This window comes from Solenopsis invicta, chromosome 13 (genome assembly GCF_016802725.1).
Source record: "Solenopsis invicta isolate M01_SB chromosome 13, UNIL_Sinv_3.0, whole genome shotgun sequence".
Classification (NCBI taxonomy): domain Eukaryota; kingdom Metazoa; phylum Arthropoda; class Insecta; order Hymenoptera; family Formicidae; genus Solenopsis; species Solenopsis invicta.
The window spans coordinates 14,224,513-14,243,561 of record NC_052676.1 but is presented as its reverse complement, the minus strand read 5'-3'; the positions used below and the strand labels follow the sequence as shown (position 1 = coordinate 14,243,561).

The 19,049-nt window shown below is 32.8% G+C and overlaps 1 protein-coding gene across 1 annotated transcript; it reads left to right on the top strand.

Annotated features, from left to right (window-relative positions):
• The first annotated feature begins 17,864 nt into the window (after positions 1-17,864).
• Positions 17,865-18,743, top strand: LOC120359356 (protein GVQW3-like). Its single transcript, XM_039456501.1, has one exon. It carries the CDS (start codon positions 17,865-17,867, stop codon positions 18,741-18,743), a length of 879 nt encoding a protein of 292 aa, XP_039312435.1.
• Positions 18,744-19,049: the final 306 nt, after the last annotated feature.

Genomic DNA, 19,049 nt, shown 5'->3' with positions numbered 1-19,049 from the left:
ACGGACCACTTTCTAGTTATTTCTCATTAACATAGATTTTTAACTCTAGCTCACCATATCCTGATCCGGTGAACTCCTAAAGTATAATCTCGTTTCATAGTTTACTTTTTCCTGTATATTGCTATAAATTTAATTATTTCAAATAATTTTCTCGACCTGTTATTATCTTATGAGCATGGTATTTATATTATATATTTTTTTAATTTTTACAATATACAAATTTTGAAATATAAATTAGAATGACTTCTCTTATTCTGTTCTATGTTGGATGTGGAGCTGTCTCAATAATAATAAGCAGACAGTTCGTAGTCCTGTCTCACGGAACAAATCAGCTGTCAAGAGAATCTCTGCAGAAGTTCTTCAGAGTTCCCTACTAATTGTTAGTCTACGTAGAGCAGAAGAGGATAATATGGCATCTATTTTCATTTTATTGAATAACTTTGTTAATAATTAACATTTTATATATTGAAGTTGAAACGTTTATATTTGTCAAAGTGTTGGGTAACAGATTCTAGACTCAAAGTAATGAAAGATTTATTACTTAGAACTTATAAAAATGTGACGCACGTAAACAACTATATTTTGTTGCAGTTTTAGGTAACTTTTAAATGAGTAAATGGATCCGTGAGTGTAACTTTCACGAGTATATATCAGAATTTTATTGATTTTAAGAATCAAAAGTAGAGAAAAAATCAAATAACTTTTAAATTAAAAAGACAAATTGTGTTTAAATTTAACATAAATATTCAAATAAAATAATAAAACAGTCTATAAAATTTTTACATTTTTGGTAATGCTTTGAGATGTGACACATACATTCTCAATATATTAATCAGATATATTAATGTATTCGAAATCATGTTTACGCGTTGCATATGTGTACAATTTATTTTATGCAAATCTCTTATGACATAGCTTCTGTGGGAGTGTTTCCTTGTTTTGGCCTTGACGTCGCGGTGAATCATAATATAGAGAATTTGTCATTGTGTGTAGATACTGTAGAGAAACGCATCACATATACGCGTTTGATTCATGTCACGAAAGAGCGAAGAGGACAGCAGGAACGCATGTACTATCTTGCGTAACAGTTCTGTTGTTCCGTGCAACATTGCGTGGCGTTGATGCAACATTCAAAAATATCCATGGTATAGCTGCAGCGGCTATTGCGTACGTTAATGTGCATCATGTGCGTGAGTAAATTTGCATGGGAGTCACGTCGAGCGTTGCTTGCGAGGCTCAAGGCAATATTTTTGGCGACACACAGATGCGTTCGCTTTCAAGGCTCCTCTGAAACAGTAGCTCCAAGACAAGCAGGTGAAATTAAATCATCCGCATCATCTGCCTGTGGAAAGACCATAAATCTACGTTCTTATCATGCGTGAATTTAAAATATAATTCGTGTACATTCTAAAAAAACTTAAAAAAGATTCAACATTATTGTCTAAAATTATTGATGATTAATAACGTCTACCTACTTTTTATTATTTAAATATACTATAGATAAAATGTTTTAAATAATCTAGTCGAAAGTTCAGCAAAAATATTTCAAATAAAAATTGTTCAGATTTTTCAAGGTTATATGAAGATTATTGCCATTTTTAAATAACTTGGAAAGTTTAAAAAAAACGAGTCCTAAATTAAATTTTTAGAAAAAAATCTTTTCAAATTGTTTATCGTATAAATATAATTTTCTTCGGACATATAATAAATGTAAAAATAAAATTTTAGGCTTTGATTAATATTTTGAGAACCTATTTAAACAAATACCTGGAAACAACAATCTGGAACTTTTTGTTTGCTTCTGGAAAAAATTATACATTCATTGAAAAAATGGACAATATACGATTTCAATGAATTTAATTGATATTAAGATTTGAAAAACTACAACAACAAAGACAACGATAATATTTCACAGCTAACGTAATATAATACATATTAACACACTTTATATGCATTTACTCGTTGCGATAAATTTATATTATTTTTTCTAATATTGATAGTGTTTCAATTCTTTATAATTAAGTATTTTTTGTAATTAGATTGATGAAGATTAAATTAAGTCAAAACGTTTCTAATTTAAATATTGTTAATTAAAGTATACATTATATCTTTAAAAAAATTCTATGACCTTTTTTTGTGATCGTATTTTATTCTTTATATTTACTAGTTCCTGTAACATTTTACATTTACTATTTTTGTATTTAACATTAATAATGACAAAAATAAAAAAATTCGACACTGTTTTTTAAACGTCTTGTCGGATGTTAAAATTTGCAGAACTAATTCATCGTTGGATATAGCGAGAATATGTTTAGTCTTTAATTGATATAATTAATGGCGTTAAATGATTAAAAGAATATTGAAATCAAAATATAAAAGAAAGCAGAAAACTATTTGGTGCTGTTGAGTGAGATACAGGTTGACTATTTGTTATTCGTGTTCTGAATCGATCTTCGGAAACTTTAATACCAATCATTTATCATCGTATTGCACTTGGATACTATTACTCATAATGACTGTTAGCGTTCTTACAGCAAATTAAATATAGCTTTAAAAAAACGGTTTTTTTTAAATCGCTGGAAAAAAAACCAGAAAAATTCCGGTTTCTTTTTGAGAAATTGCTTTTTTGCGAAAAATTGCTGTTTTTACTATGTAAATAATACGTTATTTAATTTTACAGTATAATAAGACATTAAAATAGAACTCGTATAAGCGTTGAAATTAATATTGAGCTATTTTTTATGTTTATATTTGGAATATTACATCACTCGAGGTTTAATAATTATTAATTATTAAACAAACTATCTTAGGGACAAATGTAATCCTAACAACTAATTTAAAGACTAATGTAAGCCAATATTTATGTTAATTATTTTGTGAAGAATTTTAAATATTAACAGTTATCAAGAAACATATGTTTTATTTTATTTAAAAAATACATTAATTCTGCTTTTATTTATTTTTGTGATTTCCTTTTTGTTTCCCTCGTACGTATATTACTATAAACAGAAAAAAAAATTTTAAGAACAGAAACTTGAAGACAAAAACTAACTTTATAAGTACCATATTTTTTGGTTATTTCTTATTAACACAGATTTTTAACTCTAATTCACCATATCCTGATCCGATGAACTTCTAAAGTGTAATCTCGTTTCATAGTTTACTTTTTCTTGTATATTCCCAGATAGCCAAATAATTGCAGGTTGTCAACAAAGCAACAGAAGGGGGTATCTTCTTATCATTACGTTCTTACGTCAGCAATAGTTTTTCAGGGGGGAATGGGTATATAGATGCAAATCAGCATCAAGTACTATATTATATTAATTAATTTAATATAAACAGTGATATTACTAATTCTTACTCGACATGCTGTGTTATGACCGAAAATTAATTCGGCGCACATTCTGGTTGAGTTCCGAGAAGTATATAAAATCACATAAATAAAAAGCACTAAGACCTAGCTACGACTGATGAAGGCTTTCTTACTATTATTGTGTTGTTACACTATCGGTCCAATAACATATTTGTAATAGTTTTTAAAATATAATACCGGCAAGTTTCCAACAACTTATCAGCATTATACTTATTACAAGTTATAAATGGGAATTGTTGCTCACATGTTGCTCACAGATTGCTATAAACAATTTTCAAAATATAATAATGGCAAGTTCTAAACACAACTTACGGCAATATACTTATCACACATTGACTTCAATAATTTTTCTACATTTGCTCGACTTAAAACTCAGCATATTAATACTAAATGGACTAAAATATTTTCGTCGCATTAAATAAAATGCAACGTAATAGCAATTAACAAGCAATTTAATCTGTGCAATGATTTGCTTTAGATTGAGTTTTGCTATCTGGGTTGTTATAAATTTAATTATTTCAAATCATTCTCCCGACTTGTTATTATCTTATAAGCATGGTATTTAGATTATATATTTTTTAATTTTTACAATATAAGCTTTAAAATATTAATTAGAAAGAAAGTAACAAAACGAAGAATCGAATTGTCTCACGGATCGGAGCATTGCGAACTTTGGACTCAAAAATAAGTGTGGCGAGCTAGTGTTAAGAAATTATATTGTAAAACAGGTAATTTTGACACTGATGAAGTACCATCATATTATAACACTTTTTGAATTTTTCCAATGAATTTTTCTACTCTTGAAAAAAAATCCGAAAAAACCTGCGAAAAAATTGGAAAAAAACCGGTTTTTTTCTCGAGTCTTTAAAACTATAGAACTAAAACTTTATAATTATATACATAAAATTGTAAATCATAGTGAAAACTTTGTGGATCGTGATATAGGAAGGCACATACAAAATAACAAATGTCTTTGACGTGACATTCGACGTGTAGTTCCACGTTATGGAATTAAACGTTTTCATTATGATAATTACTTGGTTGAATTTATATTTAAACGATAATTACAAGGACAAGCCAATAAGTACCCGTGCTTGAAGACAGGCGGTGTTACTGATGCACGTTGGCATTACCATCGTGTACTACCATCTTTTAAACGACGACATACAAAATTTCAGAGTGATTTATGCAATAATTTTGATTTGACAACAATTCGTAATGAGCATGTTTGGTATTTTTTGACATAATGGAAAAAAAGCAATATCGATCCGTGATTTGCTTTTAATTTTTGGATGGAAAAACGTGCGAAGAAATTAAGAACAAAGTTGGATGTCGTCTATGGGAACCTTCATTATCTATGACAATCGTCAGATATTGGTTCATCGAATTTAAACGTGGTTATTCGTCTGTTTTTAATGAGAAACTCCCAGGTCAACATGGTTACTGAAGAAATCGTTGAAAAAATCCACGACATGATTCTCGTTGATTATCGAACGAAAGTGCGTGAAGTAGCAGAGACCGTGTCATACGGAACGGCAGTCAATATTTTGCATGATAATTTGGGAATGAAAATTGTCGACTCGATGGATGCCGTGATTGCTCACAGACAACAAGAGGATGTGGCTGTCAATTTCGAAGCGTAGTGTTTGGAGCTGTTTCAAGCGCAATCCTCAGGAGCTTTTACGTCGAGACGTAACCGTTGATGAAACATGGATTCCTCATTACACGCCGGAAACTAAGAAACACTCAAAACAGTAGACTTCACCCAGCTACGTGCTCCAAAAAAGATGGTCTCATCGACTGGAAAGGTGATGATCACATATTTTTTGAAATGCGCAAGGTGTGATCTTTATCGACTATTTAGAGAACGGAAAAACTGTCACCGAACAGTGCTATACCGATTTAATGGACCGATTCGATGTTGAATTAAAGGAAAAACAGTCTCATTTGGCGCAAAAAAATTTTGTTCCACCACGACACCATGCACCGGCTCACTCCTCTGCAGTTGGCACAACCAAATTGGTCGAATTGCGCTACAAATTGCTGCCGCATTCATCGTACTCTCCGGATTTGGTTTTCTGCGACTTTTTGTTTTTAATCTTAAAAAAATTGCTTGATGGAAAGAGATTCACGTCAAATGAGGAGATTATCGCCGAAACAGAGACCTATTTTGCAGAATTCAGCAAATTGTATTTTTCAGAGAGGTTAAAAAAATGGCAGGAACATTGGACAAAGTGTATCCTCCTAAAAGTGGATTACTTTAAAAAAAAAAAAAAAATTTTGTGATAAACTTGTGCTTTCGTTACTAGTTAACACGGGTATTTATTCATTTGCCCTTGTGTATACGGCAATACCATCCAGATAGCGAATTTCCCGCATATTGCTATTAATTTGATAAAAATGCATTGCTGATCAGCTTTACTGAGGAAAATGGCTTCCGATTTTGCTTATGATATTGCTGGTAACGCATGCCATGGTATGCGACTTTATAACAAGTTGTTGAAAATTATATATTAGTAAGTTTCGTACGGTATTGTCCTCAAGTTGCCTCGGAAATAGTTTCCTTTCTGTTATCTTCAAGTTATCCTATACGAAAAGTTTAGTGTCTCCATTATAGTAACGTGATTGCAACTGAAAAAATCTGTGTCTGTTTTAGAAAATTGGTTTGATGAGTTCTTCTATTTATAATAATATTTATTGTTTAACTAAAATAATGTAGATTGAAAAATTCGATTTGCTAAAATTCGATTTAATTAATTATTTAGAGACTGATAAAGATTTTGTAAATCAAAACTGTTCCTCATATAATCAAATTAGATCAAATATAAGAATCGTCGCTAAGGAGTTACAGAATCCCGCTACAGGTTATCTATTTTCGATGTCGTTTTTTTACTAATTAATGTAAGATCCTTTATTTTTCCGAATTAATGACGTACTATAGTCATTAGTAATCGCAATTAGTGATGTCCTTTATTTATCTATCATACGACGTATTTATATTATACCTTTTAGTCTCGGTCTACAATAGATGTAGTAAGCCTTAAGCCGTAAGAAATTGACCAATAATAGTTGAATATGAAGAAAATAATGAACCATAGTTGGTCAATTTCTTACGGCTTAAGGCTTACAATATTAATTGTAGACCGAGACTTATTAGAGGAGAATAGGCTACTATGGATATTGTGGCTTCCAGTATTATTTCCGTTATTAAGTGATGGATTCTAATAATTGTTTATAGAATTATTCACCTAGTAGCCCGCCGTTTTCTAATGACGCTAATATATACTAATACATAATAGTATAGCTAACAATTGTTATACGACATTTTTACTTTTGAGCACTTCTAAACTTTTTCAAGGTACATCTTAGCACTTGATTACACATACTTCCTCATTGTTTTTAAACTTGAGCGAATTATCACACAATTATTTGTACATTTGAGTGTATTTTTGTAATTTAACTTTTTATTCGGCTGTGCACACTTTGAGTTATGCAGAGTTAAACAACTACTTGTTTAACTCTGCATAACTCAAAGTTATTATGTTAATATGGTTTTTTAAACAAAATTTTCATATCAAAATATTTCTTCTCTATAAATAAATTGATTGTTACTTTAAAGGGTAATGTTCAGAAACATTAGAGATATTATTTTATGTTTGTTGTTTAATGTTAAACAGGAATAAAATAATATTTTTAATTTCATCCTATAACATCTTTAAAGTTTTTGAATGCAGGAAAATTTTAAGTCAGGAAAATTCTAAACGATAAAAAATTATTCCGTTAGCAATGTATTCCTAGCTTAAAAAGAGAAATACTACTACAAATTTTCCTTCGGTTGCAATTACACTGCTGTAATAAAGGCGTTAATCTCTTTGTATAGGGCAACCTGAAGGCAACAAGAAAGAGACTGTTTCCTAGACAATTGAAGGGCAATAACGTACAGAACTTATTAATATAAGTTCATTTTCAACAATTTGTTATAAAGTTGCATATGTGGCATGCGCTACCGGCAATATTATAAACAAAAGCTTAAGCTGCTTTCCTCAATTAAAGACAACAACTTAGCAATGCACTTTTATCAAATTAAAAGCAATATGCCGAAAACTTGCTATCTGGGTAAAAATAATTTTGTAACAAAATACTGTTTTTTTTTAAACTAAATTATTTTTTTTAATTATTTTTAGGCCAGCCATTGCATGTTACCGCCACTTTTTTTCTTTCACTAATTATGCAGTGCGTCACATTTTTATAAATCACGTCCTCATTAACAAATATTTATTTATTTTGAGTCTAGAATCTGTTAAATAACACTTTGACGAACATAATCATTTAAATTTTAATATAAAATATTGATTATATAACAAAGTTATATAATAAAATAAAAATGAGTGCTATATTACCCTCGCCTACTCTATTATTAGTCAAAATAATTATCATTAAAGAACTCTTTCTCATTGTATGATATATATATATAATACAAATGTAGTCAGGTAGCAAAATGCTGTTATTTGTCATTTTGACATTAAAACAACAATAAATAAGGTATCTAGGTGTGGTCTATGTGTCTAGGTATCTAGACATTGTTAAATAATTTGTACTTGCATTTTCAAAAATAATTACTTGTGAAATTTGAATTTTGCCTCTTTTTTAAAAGTCAAAATAGGTGATGTTTTAATTTTGGCATCGAATGTACAAGATATAAAATAATAATATTTTATCTGTGTAACCTTTTTATATTTTTACTACATAAAATAACTTACTACAAAAAACAAAAATTTAAACTTTAATTTTTATTTGGATAACATTCATCAACTTTTTCTTGAACATATCAAATTAACTTTTCAAACTCAAAAAAAGTAAACTTTAAACATTACGACAAATGTTATTTGCTATTTAAAGTACTGATACATTATGTAACCTATAGTAACCCAGTGTATCGTATAGTATATAAGACGCCAATTATATAAGACATATATAAATAGCGAGCAAACTTAAAAAATTTTCATTCAATGGAAAGCAACTTGTCACAAATGGATTTCAAAAATTTTTGCTTGTTTAGTCAGTTTCGCGAAAGCAAAACAAATTTTTAAAAATTTAACTTGAAAATTTACTGCACATGATAAATTTTAAAAATATTTTTATTGCAATATTTTATACCACAAGGTTTTAATAACATTTATGTTGCAAAATTTCACATAACATTTTGTAAAATCCTTTCAGAAATATTGACATTCACATGAAATATGAAAAATTAAAAGCGCAAAAACTTTCCACAATAATTGGTGTTATATAGGAAGTTCTATTTCGTTTTATATATTCAAAATTGTTGATGCCTCAACAATTTCACTAAAAAAAGATGTGTTCAAAGAATCTGTGAATGTAAAATTAAAAAATTTGCATTGAAATGTTCTGCGTATAAATACTTAAGCATAATAAAAAAATATTATATATATATATACATATATATATTACACAATGATGTCAAAATGATTTTAAAATAATTATTAAAAGTTACTTTTTGTTCAATCACGATTCATTTTTATGCCATTTTGACTTGTTCTATTTGGGTATACATATATATATATATATATATATATCTTATATACAAAATATTATATATATATATACATATATATATTACACAATGATGTCAAAATGATTTTAAAATAATTATTAAAAGTTACTTTTTGTTCAATCACGATTCATTTTTATGCCATTTTGACTTGTTCTATTTGGGTATACATATATATATATATATATATATATCTTATATACAAAATAAAAACAAGAATTATTTGCGCGTTAATTATATATCCATAAAATATTATTATTATTATTATTATTATAAATATTAATTGATATTTTTAGCATTTTATTTAGATCTTATTGATAAGAGCATAATATTCTCAGTCATTATGCTGTTATTATTTCAGAGGATCGTATTTATTGGAAGCAATTCTTTCTATATGTTCGACATAATAAATAGCTGTTAAGTCCGATAAAGGTCAGCATTCGATTTATTCATTTAATATTGATCAGTCGTGATTTCCGGGTCGCGTCGATTTAGTACATACATAATGTGTTCTTTTTATCTAGCTCTTTCGCTTTTGCCGTCGTTCCTAATTCACTGGAGCGCCTAGCTAGTGCTTTTCAAATGGCGATGCTATTTCGAGCGAGCATACGTCGATTTTAGTAGGCCAGTGGGAAACGGAAACAGAGCCTTTGCCCTATATATATATATGTATATATACATACTATATTCTCGTTAAATCGGACTGACTTATTCCAGTGATGGTAGTAGACTAGCCCATCCTAATCGCGTCTTCGATCGCTTGCTTTACAAAGAAATAAGTACGCGCTCCGTGATAACCATTTGCCGGTTTCTTGGAAAAGTAATGTTCATTTCTTTTAAGTTATGAAGTTTATCGATCTAAGGTTATTCATCTATTTGATTGATTTGCCTGTTTCGACTGATTGATTGCTATTCGCGCCTTTCATACATCATAGGGACACGCCTTGGTGATCCAGATGATAAGTCGGAAACTATAATTTCTTTAGAGCATTTGGGAATAATTAACTATATAACCTTAAAAGTTGTTTTCAATTTAATTAAATGTAATTACTAGAATTAATTAATAAAAGCTAACTTAATTAAAAAATTAAATTAATTGAAACAATTATTGCATTAACCATTCAATATAAATGATTAACACTATCAACATACTGTTCCATGTTAAAATGTATACATTTTCAATACATATAATTGTTGATAATATAAATTACTTAAATTTCAAAATAATATTAAACAATAAAATGTAATATTAGAAAAAAGTTAAAATTATACTACTTAAAATATTTCATGTTATATTTTTTAATTGGTACTAATTTTTTAATAGTGGAAATTATAGTTAGAATTATAGCATATTTAAAATACTCACTATCATATATTTAATGTTTTAACGTCAAAAACAAATTAATTAATTTTTGTGATATAATGTACGAGACACCATTTAAGTAAATTGATATTTATTTTAATTTTACTATTGCATGTTTATAGATAATAAGAAAGAAAGTGATGAGGTATTTGAATAATTGGTATGTATTAAATACTTCTATTCTACATATAAACAAATAAAATTAGTACAAAACAATTTTTTTTTTTAAAAGAGAATTTATTTGACCAATAATGTGAAAACACAGTATAAACAAAATGCCTTAAGAGTTACAGCTAAATCTTAATGCTGACATATTTATTTTGTGATTTTATATACCTTTTAAAGTTCAACAAACTGCGCGCCGAATAGATTTTTTGGTCATAACACAATTCAAAGTTAAACAAGAATTAATAACATCACATTTATTAAATTAAAAATCAATTTAATAATAAAAAATGCTAATTCGCATCTGAATATGACAACCATTTTCATTCTAAAAAAATTGGGAAGAATTTATTGCAACAGTTCTTTTTTTTTCTTATTTTCTTAGAGATAAATCGATGTCATAAAGTTATAAAGAAATATGAAAGTAATTCTTTAATCACAGTATGACAAAAATGTGAATATCTGGACTTACCAATTATTACAAAAACATCATTCGATTCTCTTCGAAATATATAGTATTATATATTTGTATATAAATAAAAAAATGTATTAATGTTACAATTACAGAAATAATTGCTTTAATATGACAATATGCTGAGATATCGTTTATAGTCTAGTGACTGTATAATAATGGAACTTTTTAAGGGACGTGTAGGAATGTCGGGTCATGGATGGTGACCCTTCTTTTGCAATTCCCTTTCCTCTCTTTCCATCTTCCATTAAATATGATTTCACATTGACTAATTATGCAGCATGCAAGGACGGTGACCCTAATTCACGAGGCGCGTTCGTCTACAACTTATAAATTTTCTGTGATAGAGGAAAGAACGTTTATTGTAAGAGTAGTGACAAGAGGAAATAAACATAAATATATGTTGATAAAAATAATAATTTCAATAAGACTAATTGCATTGAGTTTAATTGTGAAAATTGAAAATTACATTTCAGGTTTCGATAATTTTGGAATCTATATAATTCTGTCGTGTATACTTTGTGTTTTGATTATATTAATATATCACAATAAAATCACATTTTAATCAATGTAAATACTAGTGTATTTACATTACTAGTATTATACAGTACTAGTATTATAATTATACATACTTTTTGTTAAATATTTCCGAAATCATATTTACACTTATTATTTAATCAGATTGCAAGTAATAAATAAAAACCTAGAATTGAAACATTATATAATTATATTTTATATATATATTGTATACAATTTTTACTTTTATTTGTTAAGGGGATGCTAAACCTAAGGACAAACTTTCTCGACGTCGGTACTACAGATTTTTTTTCGACAGAGAGTCGTGAGGTCGCATACAGGACGAAGAATAAGGGGAATAGGCTAGCGTTCTTTGTTAAGCGTACTCATGAATATATTATCTGTCCTTGTTTTTCAATTTTAGCGCAATCTAACGCAAGATCTGTCACATACTGTCTGATGATTACTGTTCTACTTGCCATTGTTTATCTTCTCTAGCCTAAACATGACGCGTAAATTGTAAATCAGGAGTCTTTTTTGTTAGGCTTTTGATCGCAATTTTATAAGTTTCTGAATGTTGTACGAGTCCCGCATGTGTCTTATTTTGAACGTACGATCGAACTATAGATCTTTTATAGTATAGGGTAAAAACCGCAGCTGATAGCACGAGCTGAACGTAAGTGAATTTTTAATAATTTCTCCAGAATTTCTCATAATTTGTATTTTTACGGAATTAATTTTTGTGCATATTTTTACTGTGTAAAAGATTTTTGTGATCTGTAAAGCCCTTTCAAAGAAAATGGTTAGTTACAAAATGTTGATAATTTCCGTAGCTTTAGTATACCCTTAACGATATCATTAAAACAATGCAAATATTTAATTAGTAAAAAATATCGATATTTTATTATGGTTTATAATTTATTGCCGAAATACTTAATATATTTGTTTTTAAAAAAATAAGTTCTTTTTGGAAAAAATCAATCGTTATACATCGATCGATAAATGAAAGCGAGCTTACAATTAAAATTCTAAATGCGACAATAAAACTACTGCTTGGTCGTTTCATATAAATTTTGTTCTTCCAACTTTTTGATTTTTGTTGAACGTTCTCGTGCGATATATTCCAAGTTGTTATAAAATTCTGAATTTGTGGCGAAAAGGCGTTTAAAATCGCGACGATGTAAACGAAGTAACTCACATACTTCTAAGGCGATTACCGATTCCTCTCTGCGTTGATTCGGATAGATTAAGCCAGTCTCGCCAAAATAATCACCATCATGGAGATGATATATCTTTAAAGAATATTAATGATCAAAAAAAGTATACAAGATGGTAAGATCTTCGTGCTAAATATTGTTTATATTAACAAATATTAACATGTTTAGATACACAAGAGTTTTAACCTGCAATAGCTCATTTTCAATGTGTCCGGCGTTCAATTATAATAATTATGAAAAAACATTTGACTGTACATACATTTGTGTGATAATACGCACAAGTTTAAAAACAATAAGGAAGTGTAATTAAGTGCTAAAATATACCTTGAAAAACTTTAAAAGTTCTCAAAAGTAAAAATGCTTTATAACAATTGTTAGCTATTGTGTATTGGCATATTAGCACCACTAAAAAAAAGGCGGGCTACTAATTGAATAATTCCACGAACAATTGTTAACTATCGTGTATTGGCATATTAGCGCCAATAAAAAAAGGCGGGCTATTAATTGAATAATTCCACAAACAATTGTTAGAAGTCGTCGCCTAATAAAAGAGATAATGGGCGTAGCCGCAATGTCCATCCGTATATCCTCCCGTCAGGCGAAAGAGAATTCGGTTCCTATTCCGGAACCCGGAAAGAGTTTTCTTTTCTGTATAAACGTTCGAGTTCCCTAGAAACCTTTAGCAGGGAGATGGAACGCGAAGAGCACCGTAATTGCAGTGTCCGAATCTTTTTCTCGAACTTTGAAAATCCAGGAGAGGGCCATGTGAAGATGTCGCATCAGTTCGTACCCATATCTGCAGCAAGTCTCCAAGCTAAAGAGTTTCTAGTCGATAGACTAATGTAGGTAAAAGAAGTCGGCAAATTGGATCCGTAATTTCGAAATAAGAATTGGCTCTGAGGAGCGGGACACGTCAGGCTTGATCGAGAAGCGGGTCTGGCTGACATACCGGGCCTGGACGAGATAAACGCTCGGCGTTTTGGAGCCAAATGTGGGATTGGAGCTCGGTCCCGTGCCTTGGCCTCCCGCGGATCTTCCTTGCTGCAAGGCTTCTAAAGCAGTGCGAGCTGTCGTGGTCATCCTCTTCGATCGCCATTCAATGCTCAGCTCAGAACTGACACGGACTAAGAGAATCCGACTGTCTAATTAAAACAAAGCATTGCGATGGGCTTCGCAGGTATTGACGCAATGTGATTTCTGTCCAGTGCTCTGAATGTCAACGTGAAGAAATTCAAGCAAGCGCGGATAAACGGGAGTGACTATGACTATTTACTGAGATAAACGTTAAGGAAACCATTTCAATTGCATAAATATTGAAAAAATTGAAAAAATGAGAGGTGGGCATCGGGGTACCCGGGTGCGTCCGAACGTTGGTAAAGTTGGGTGCGTACACAAGGGTTAAAATTCCTAGTACTTGACAGATCCCGCGCTGACGTTAACCCAGAGAGAAACGCAAGATCGAATAAACGTCTATTAAACGTCTATTTGACCGTCTAAAAATAAGTCTATAGACGTACCTAGATAGACGTCGAAATGTTATCTTTTAGATGTCTAATAGACAGGTCTAATAGACGTGTTTATTAGACGTCTATAAGATGTCTAATAAACGTGTGCACTAGATGAAAAAAAGAGGAAATAAAGATCAAATTAGAACTAATAAACGCATCAAATGGGGACGAAAAAAACGCGCCTGGAGACGATGCTGGAGACGCGAATCCGCCAAAAAGAGACCCAGAGAGACCGAAATTAATAAGGACTGGACTCAGGGGAAGACCAAGGAAGCAGTATCACGAGGCTGCACTTGTAGATAAGAATACAGAGCTTGCTTACTCGGCGGAAATTCCAATCAACGCGGCGATGCAGGGACCAAATGCGGACAAATGGCTCGAAGCCATAGTATCGGACGTCAAGTCGTTACTGAAAAACGATACATCCAACGTCCGAAGGATAGAAAACTCATCGGCTGTCGTTTCGTTCTCCGGAACAAGCACAACAGCTACGGAACACTGTAGCGAAAAAAGTCTTGACTCGTAGCGAAGGAATACGCGCAAAGGCCTGGAGTAGATTTTTGCGACACTTTCGCGCCAGTGGCCAAGATAAGCTCTATACGTGCCATGTCAGTACTCGCAGCTCAGTTCAGATTAACACTACATCATTTTGACGTCACCACCGCTTACCTAAATGGCGAGTTGGAAGAGGATATATTCATGAAGGTTTCTGAGAATATTGAAGACTACCTGGAAGAAATTGTTCGCTCTGGTAGGAAAGACTGTGGCATTCGGAAGAAAGCGGAGAAAATGCTCGAGGAATTGGCCGACGAGGAAAACGTGCTTCTCCTACGCAAATCTCTATACGGACTACGCCAGGTGGAAAGGCGATGACACGTAAAATTGAGCGGAGTCTTCAAAGAATTCGGATTCTCCCAATCGATCTCGGATCCGTGCGTGTTCACCTTGGGCAAGGGAAAGACTCCCTCTTAGCCGTAGTGTATGTGGACGACATTTTAGTGGTCTCCAAAGAAGAACAGATCGTAGCGAATCTGTTCCGACACTTGTCGACGTGTTTCGACGTTAAAATCTGGGTCCCGTGAAGTACTGTCTCGGTATAAAGTTCTCGCAGGGCCAAGGTTTTGTCACCATGAATCAGAGGAGTTATATAAATGACGTTCTGGATTGTTTCAGTTAAAGCGATTCTGCATGTCTGAGTCAAAGCGATTGTTATAAGAATGCTGAGTTATAACAGAGTATTACAGAGTTTAAAGAACTGCCACAGTAAACGGCACAGCTTAGGTAAAGGATGTTGAAGAACGGGAAAGATATTGAACTCTGAAAGATTATATACATCTCTTATATAGGAAAAAAGAGGATCTACATATTGGCGAGTAAGGGGGCAGAAAAACAGGCAGTGGTTGATATCCTGATTGCCTCTTTGGGCGATTGCCTCTTTGTTGGTGATGGCGTCATATTTTTTCTCCATAAACTATAAACGAGGTTGTAATGGTTATTCTGAATGCGATTGACGATCATTATTTCCTTTCTTTTTAACTTAAAGAATTTTCCATGAAACCATGCCCTCTTGCGTAGATATAACTGATATTCTTGAGCGTGCAGAACACTTGTCTTGCGCCGCATTCTCCCTTGAATTTTCTGTCTTTGAAATTTGTGGCATATGAGTAAACATCTGTGTGTGAGACTTGAAACGGGATCCTAAGACCCTTTTTTGCGGCATCTTTGGCTGCCTGATCAGCACGTTTGTTACCATCAATTCCGTGGTGCGCTGGAGTCCAGAATATCAATATTTCTGAAGAATTATCCAGGTGTATTTGATGTAGCTTTTTCCTGATTCTAGTGATAAGGTACCTCTCTTTTTTGGTAGAAGTTTTGCGCAGGGCAAGTAATACGCTGAGAGTCTGTAAAAATTATTGTTTTTTTCAGTTTTATTAATAGGATGATGCTGATTGCTTTCAAGATTGCGAGTGCCTCAGCAGAGAATACCGAGGCGTCAAGAGGCAGCTTGTATAAAATGCTACGGCTAAGATGGGGAATATAGATACTGTCACCCACACTAACTCCATTATCCAGCTTAGATCCATCTGTATAAAGGGCTCCAGTGTCCTCGACAAAAATTTTTTCTGTATGCATTTTGAAAGTTTGTTGAATTAGATTGCTGGAAGCCTCGCGAGAATTTGGAATAGATATTTTCAAGGAGGTGTTGATATTTGATATAAAGGTTTTTGATTTGAGAGGTTGATCATATTCTGAAGGTGTGACACTTTTATATATAATGTTAGCACCATGTTTAAACAAGATGTAGAATTTAAATAATGAAAACATTTTTATGATATGAGCACGTGCTTCTGGGGAACGAGCCGCACACATGAGATCTGTGAGTGCATTGGTTACTGGATTGCAGTCTCTTGATAGGCTGTTTATAATGAACTTGATGGTTAGAAAATCGAATCTAGCGGGAGGGTTCCGATAGCGCACATCCCGATAGCCCACCAACCAATCATCTTGACTTATCTAACCAAATCTACGGAAAATCTCTAGCCATCTGCCATTGTGAGTGGTTTGTGTGCTATCGGGATGTGCGCTATCGGAACCCGCCGGAATCTAGCGACCGAAGTTGGTTCCCCGGCTTCACTTAGCATAACGTTGATTAGTGTGAAGCCCCTACAGCCTAGTGCAACTCTAATAGCTTTGTACTGCAGACGGCAAATGTTTAAAAATACTGTTGAGTATCCTCATATTGATATATCTGACATCCATACGCTTCGGATTATGGCTCGATATATATTTATTAGAAGCTGAGAATGTGATCCCCATTAAACTCTGATCAAGGCTGAAATAATGTCCACTAGCTTACGACATTTGCTAACTAAAAATTGGTAATGTATTTTGCGAGTAAGCTTTTTATCTAGCCAGAAGCCTAAGAATCTGACGTATTTAACTCTTGGAATTTCTGAATTTTGTATTTTAAAAGAGACGTTAGAATCCTGAACTTCTTTGTTTTTGGAGAATATGAGAAAATTAGACTTACAAGGGGAAGACCAGGTGAGAGACCCTGGGATTTTAATCCCAATTTTTTTAGTTATTCTGGAGACGAAAAAAAAGTTTACGTCTCCCGGCGTTTCATCGAATAGGCCTTCGTTTCGAAATAATAAATTTGTAAAAATTGGCCATACCGCGGCGTGGCATATGAGCCTTCCCGGTAATTGTTCTCGCAACCAGTGCAGTCGGCTCCGTGCATTAGGTGCTTGCTTCACAATCGTAAGATCCGGGTTCGCTCCCGGATGTGTGCAATATTTTTTTTCTTTTTTTTTAAATAAATGTATTTATTTATCTTGAGGATATTAATATAGTGCAAATTTCTAAAATAGAAAATTTAATTTAATATTATTTTCTAAATTTTAATTTAAATTTAATTTGAAGGAAATTTGAATTCAAGTAATAATATTTGAAATAATAAATAGGTAATAATAACAATAATACATGGTGCGTTCCATAAGTAATGCGACCAATTTTTTCCTGACGCGACGATACACCGCAGCGTGTTCTAACCTGTTGGGAAAGGTGGAGGGGAGTGTTAGCTTCAAAATGCGCCCGGTCTCGGTCGCTTCCGAGCAGCAGGAGAGTCAGGACGTGCATTCCCGTGAACCGCGTTTGAGGTTAACGTAACACGGCGCGATGGATCGTACTGTGGAGCAACGTTACGCTATCAAATTCTGCGTTAAACTTGGAAAGTCCGCCACCGAAACGTTGCCATTAATTCAGCAGGCCTTTGGGAGTGATTGCTTGTCAAAATCACAAGTTTTCCGATGGCACAAGTCGTTCAAGGAGGGCCGAGAGGAAGTCACCGACGAACCCCGCATTGGACGTCCATCAACCTCCCGAATTGACGAAAATGTGACGCGTGTGCGTGATTGTTTAAATTTTGACAGACGGTTGAGCCTTCAATTGATAGCAGAAACTCTTAACATTACGAAAACAACAGTTTTTCGTATTGTAACCGACGATTTAAACATGAAAAAGGTGTGCGCCAAACTGGTCCCTAAAGTGTTGACCGACGAACAAAAGAACATGCGAGTGCTTCGATGCCAAGAACTCTTGGAAATGTGTGAAAATGATCCTAATTTTTTAAACTCAGTTATCACCGGTGATGAGTCGTGGATTTTTGAGTACGACCCGGAGACAAAAAGACAGAGTTCAGAGTGGCACACTCCATCGTCGCCCCGCCCCAAGAAGGCACGCATGAGCAAATCCAGAATCAAAACCATGCTCATTGTCTTCTTTGACGTCAGAGGCATTGTTCACCATGAATTCGTACCTACAGGGACCACTGTGAACGCAGCTTTCTACTTGGAAGTGCTAAAAAAATTGAAAAAAAGGGTCACACGTTGCCGAAGCGACATCAAGAACGCGTGGAAGCTGCATCATGACAACGCGCCAAGCCACAGCGCCTTCGTTGTCAACGATTTCCTGGCCAAGACCCACACCCCATTGTTTCCCAGCCTCCCTACAGTCCCGACCTGGCACCCGCAGACTTTTTTTTGTTTCCTCGTTTAAAACAAGGCCTGAAAGGAAAACATTGGGGCACAATTACAAACATCCAGGCACATGTGACATCGGCTCTAAAGGACATCCCGGAGAAGGCCTTTCAGGATGCCTTCCAGGCCTGGAAGCATCGCCTCCAAAAATGTATCGATGCGGGAGGGTGCTATTTTGAAGATTTCTAACCATTGGTACAAATATATTCAATAAATAGTTTTTTATGAATTTGGTCGCATTACTTATGGAACGCACCATGTATATAAGTTATTTGAAATAGATAACATATAAAGGCAACGTATCTAAATTTTCAAATTGTTTAAA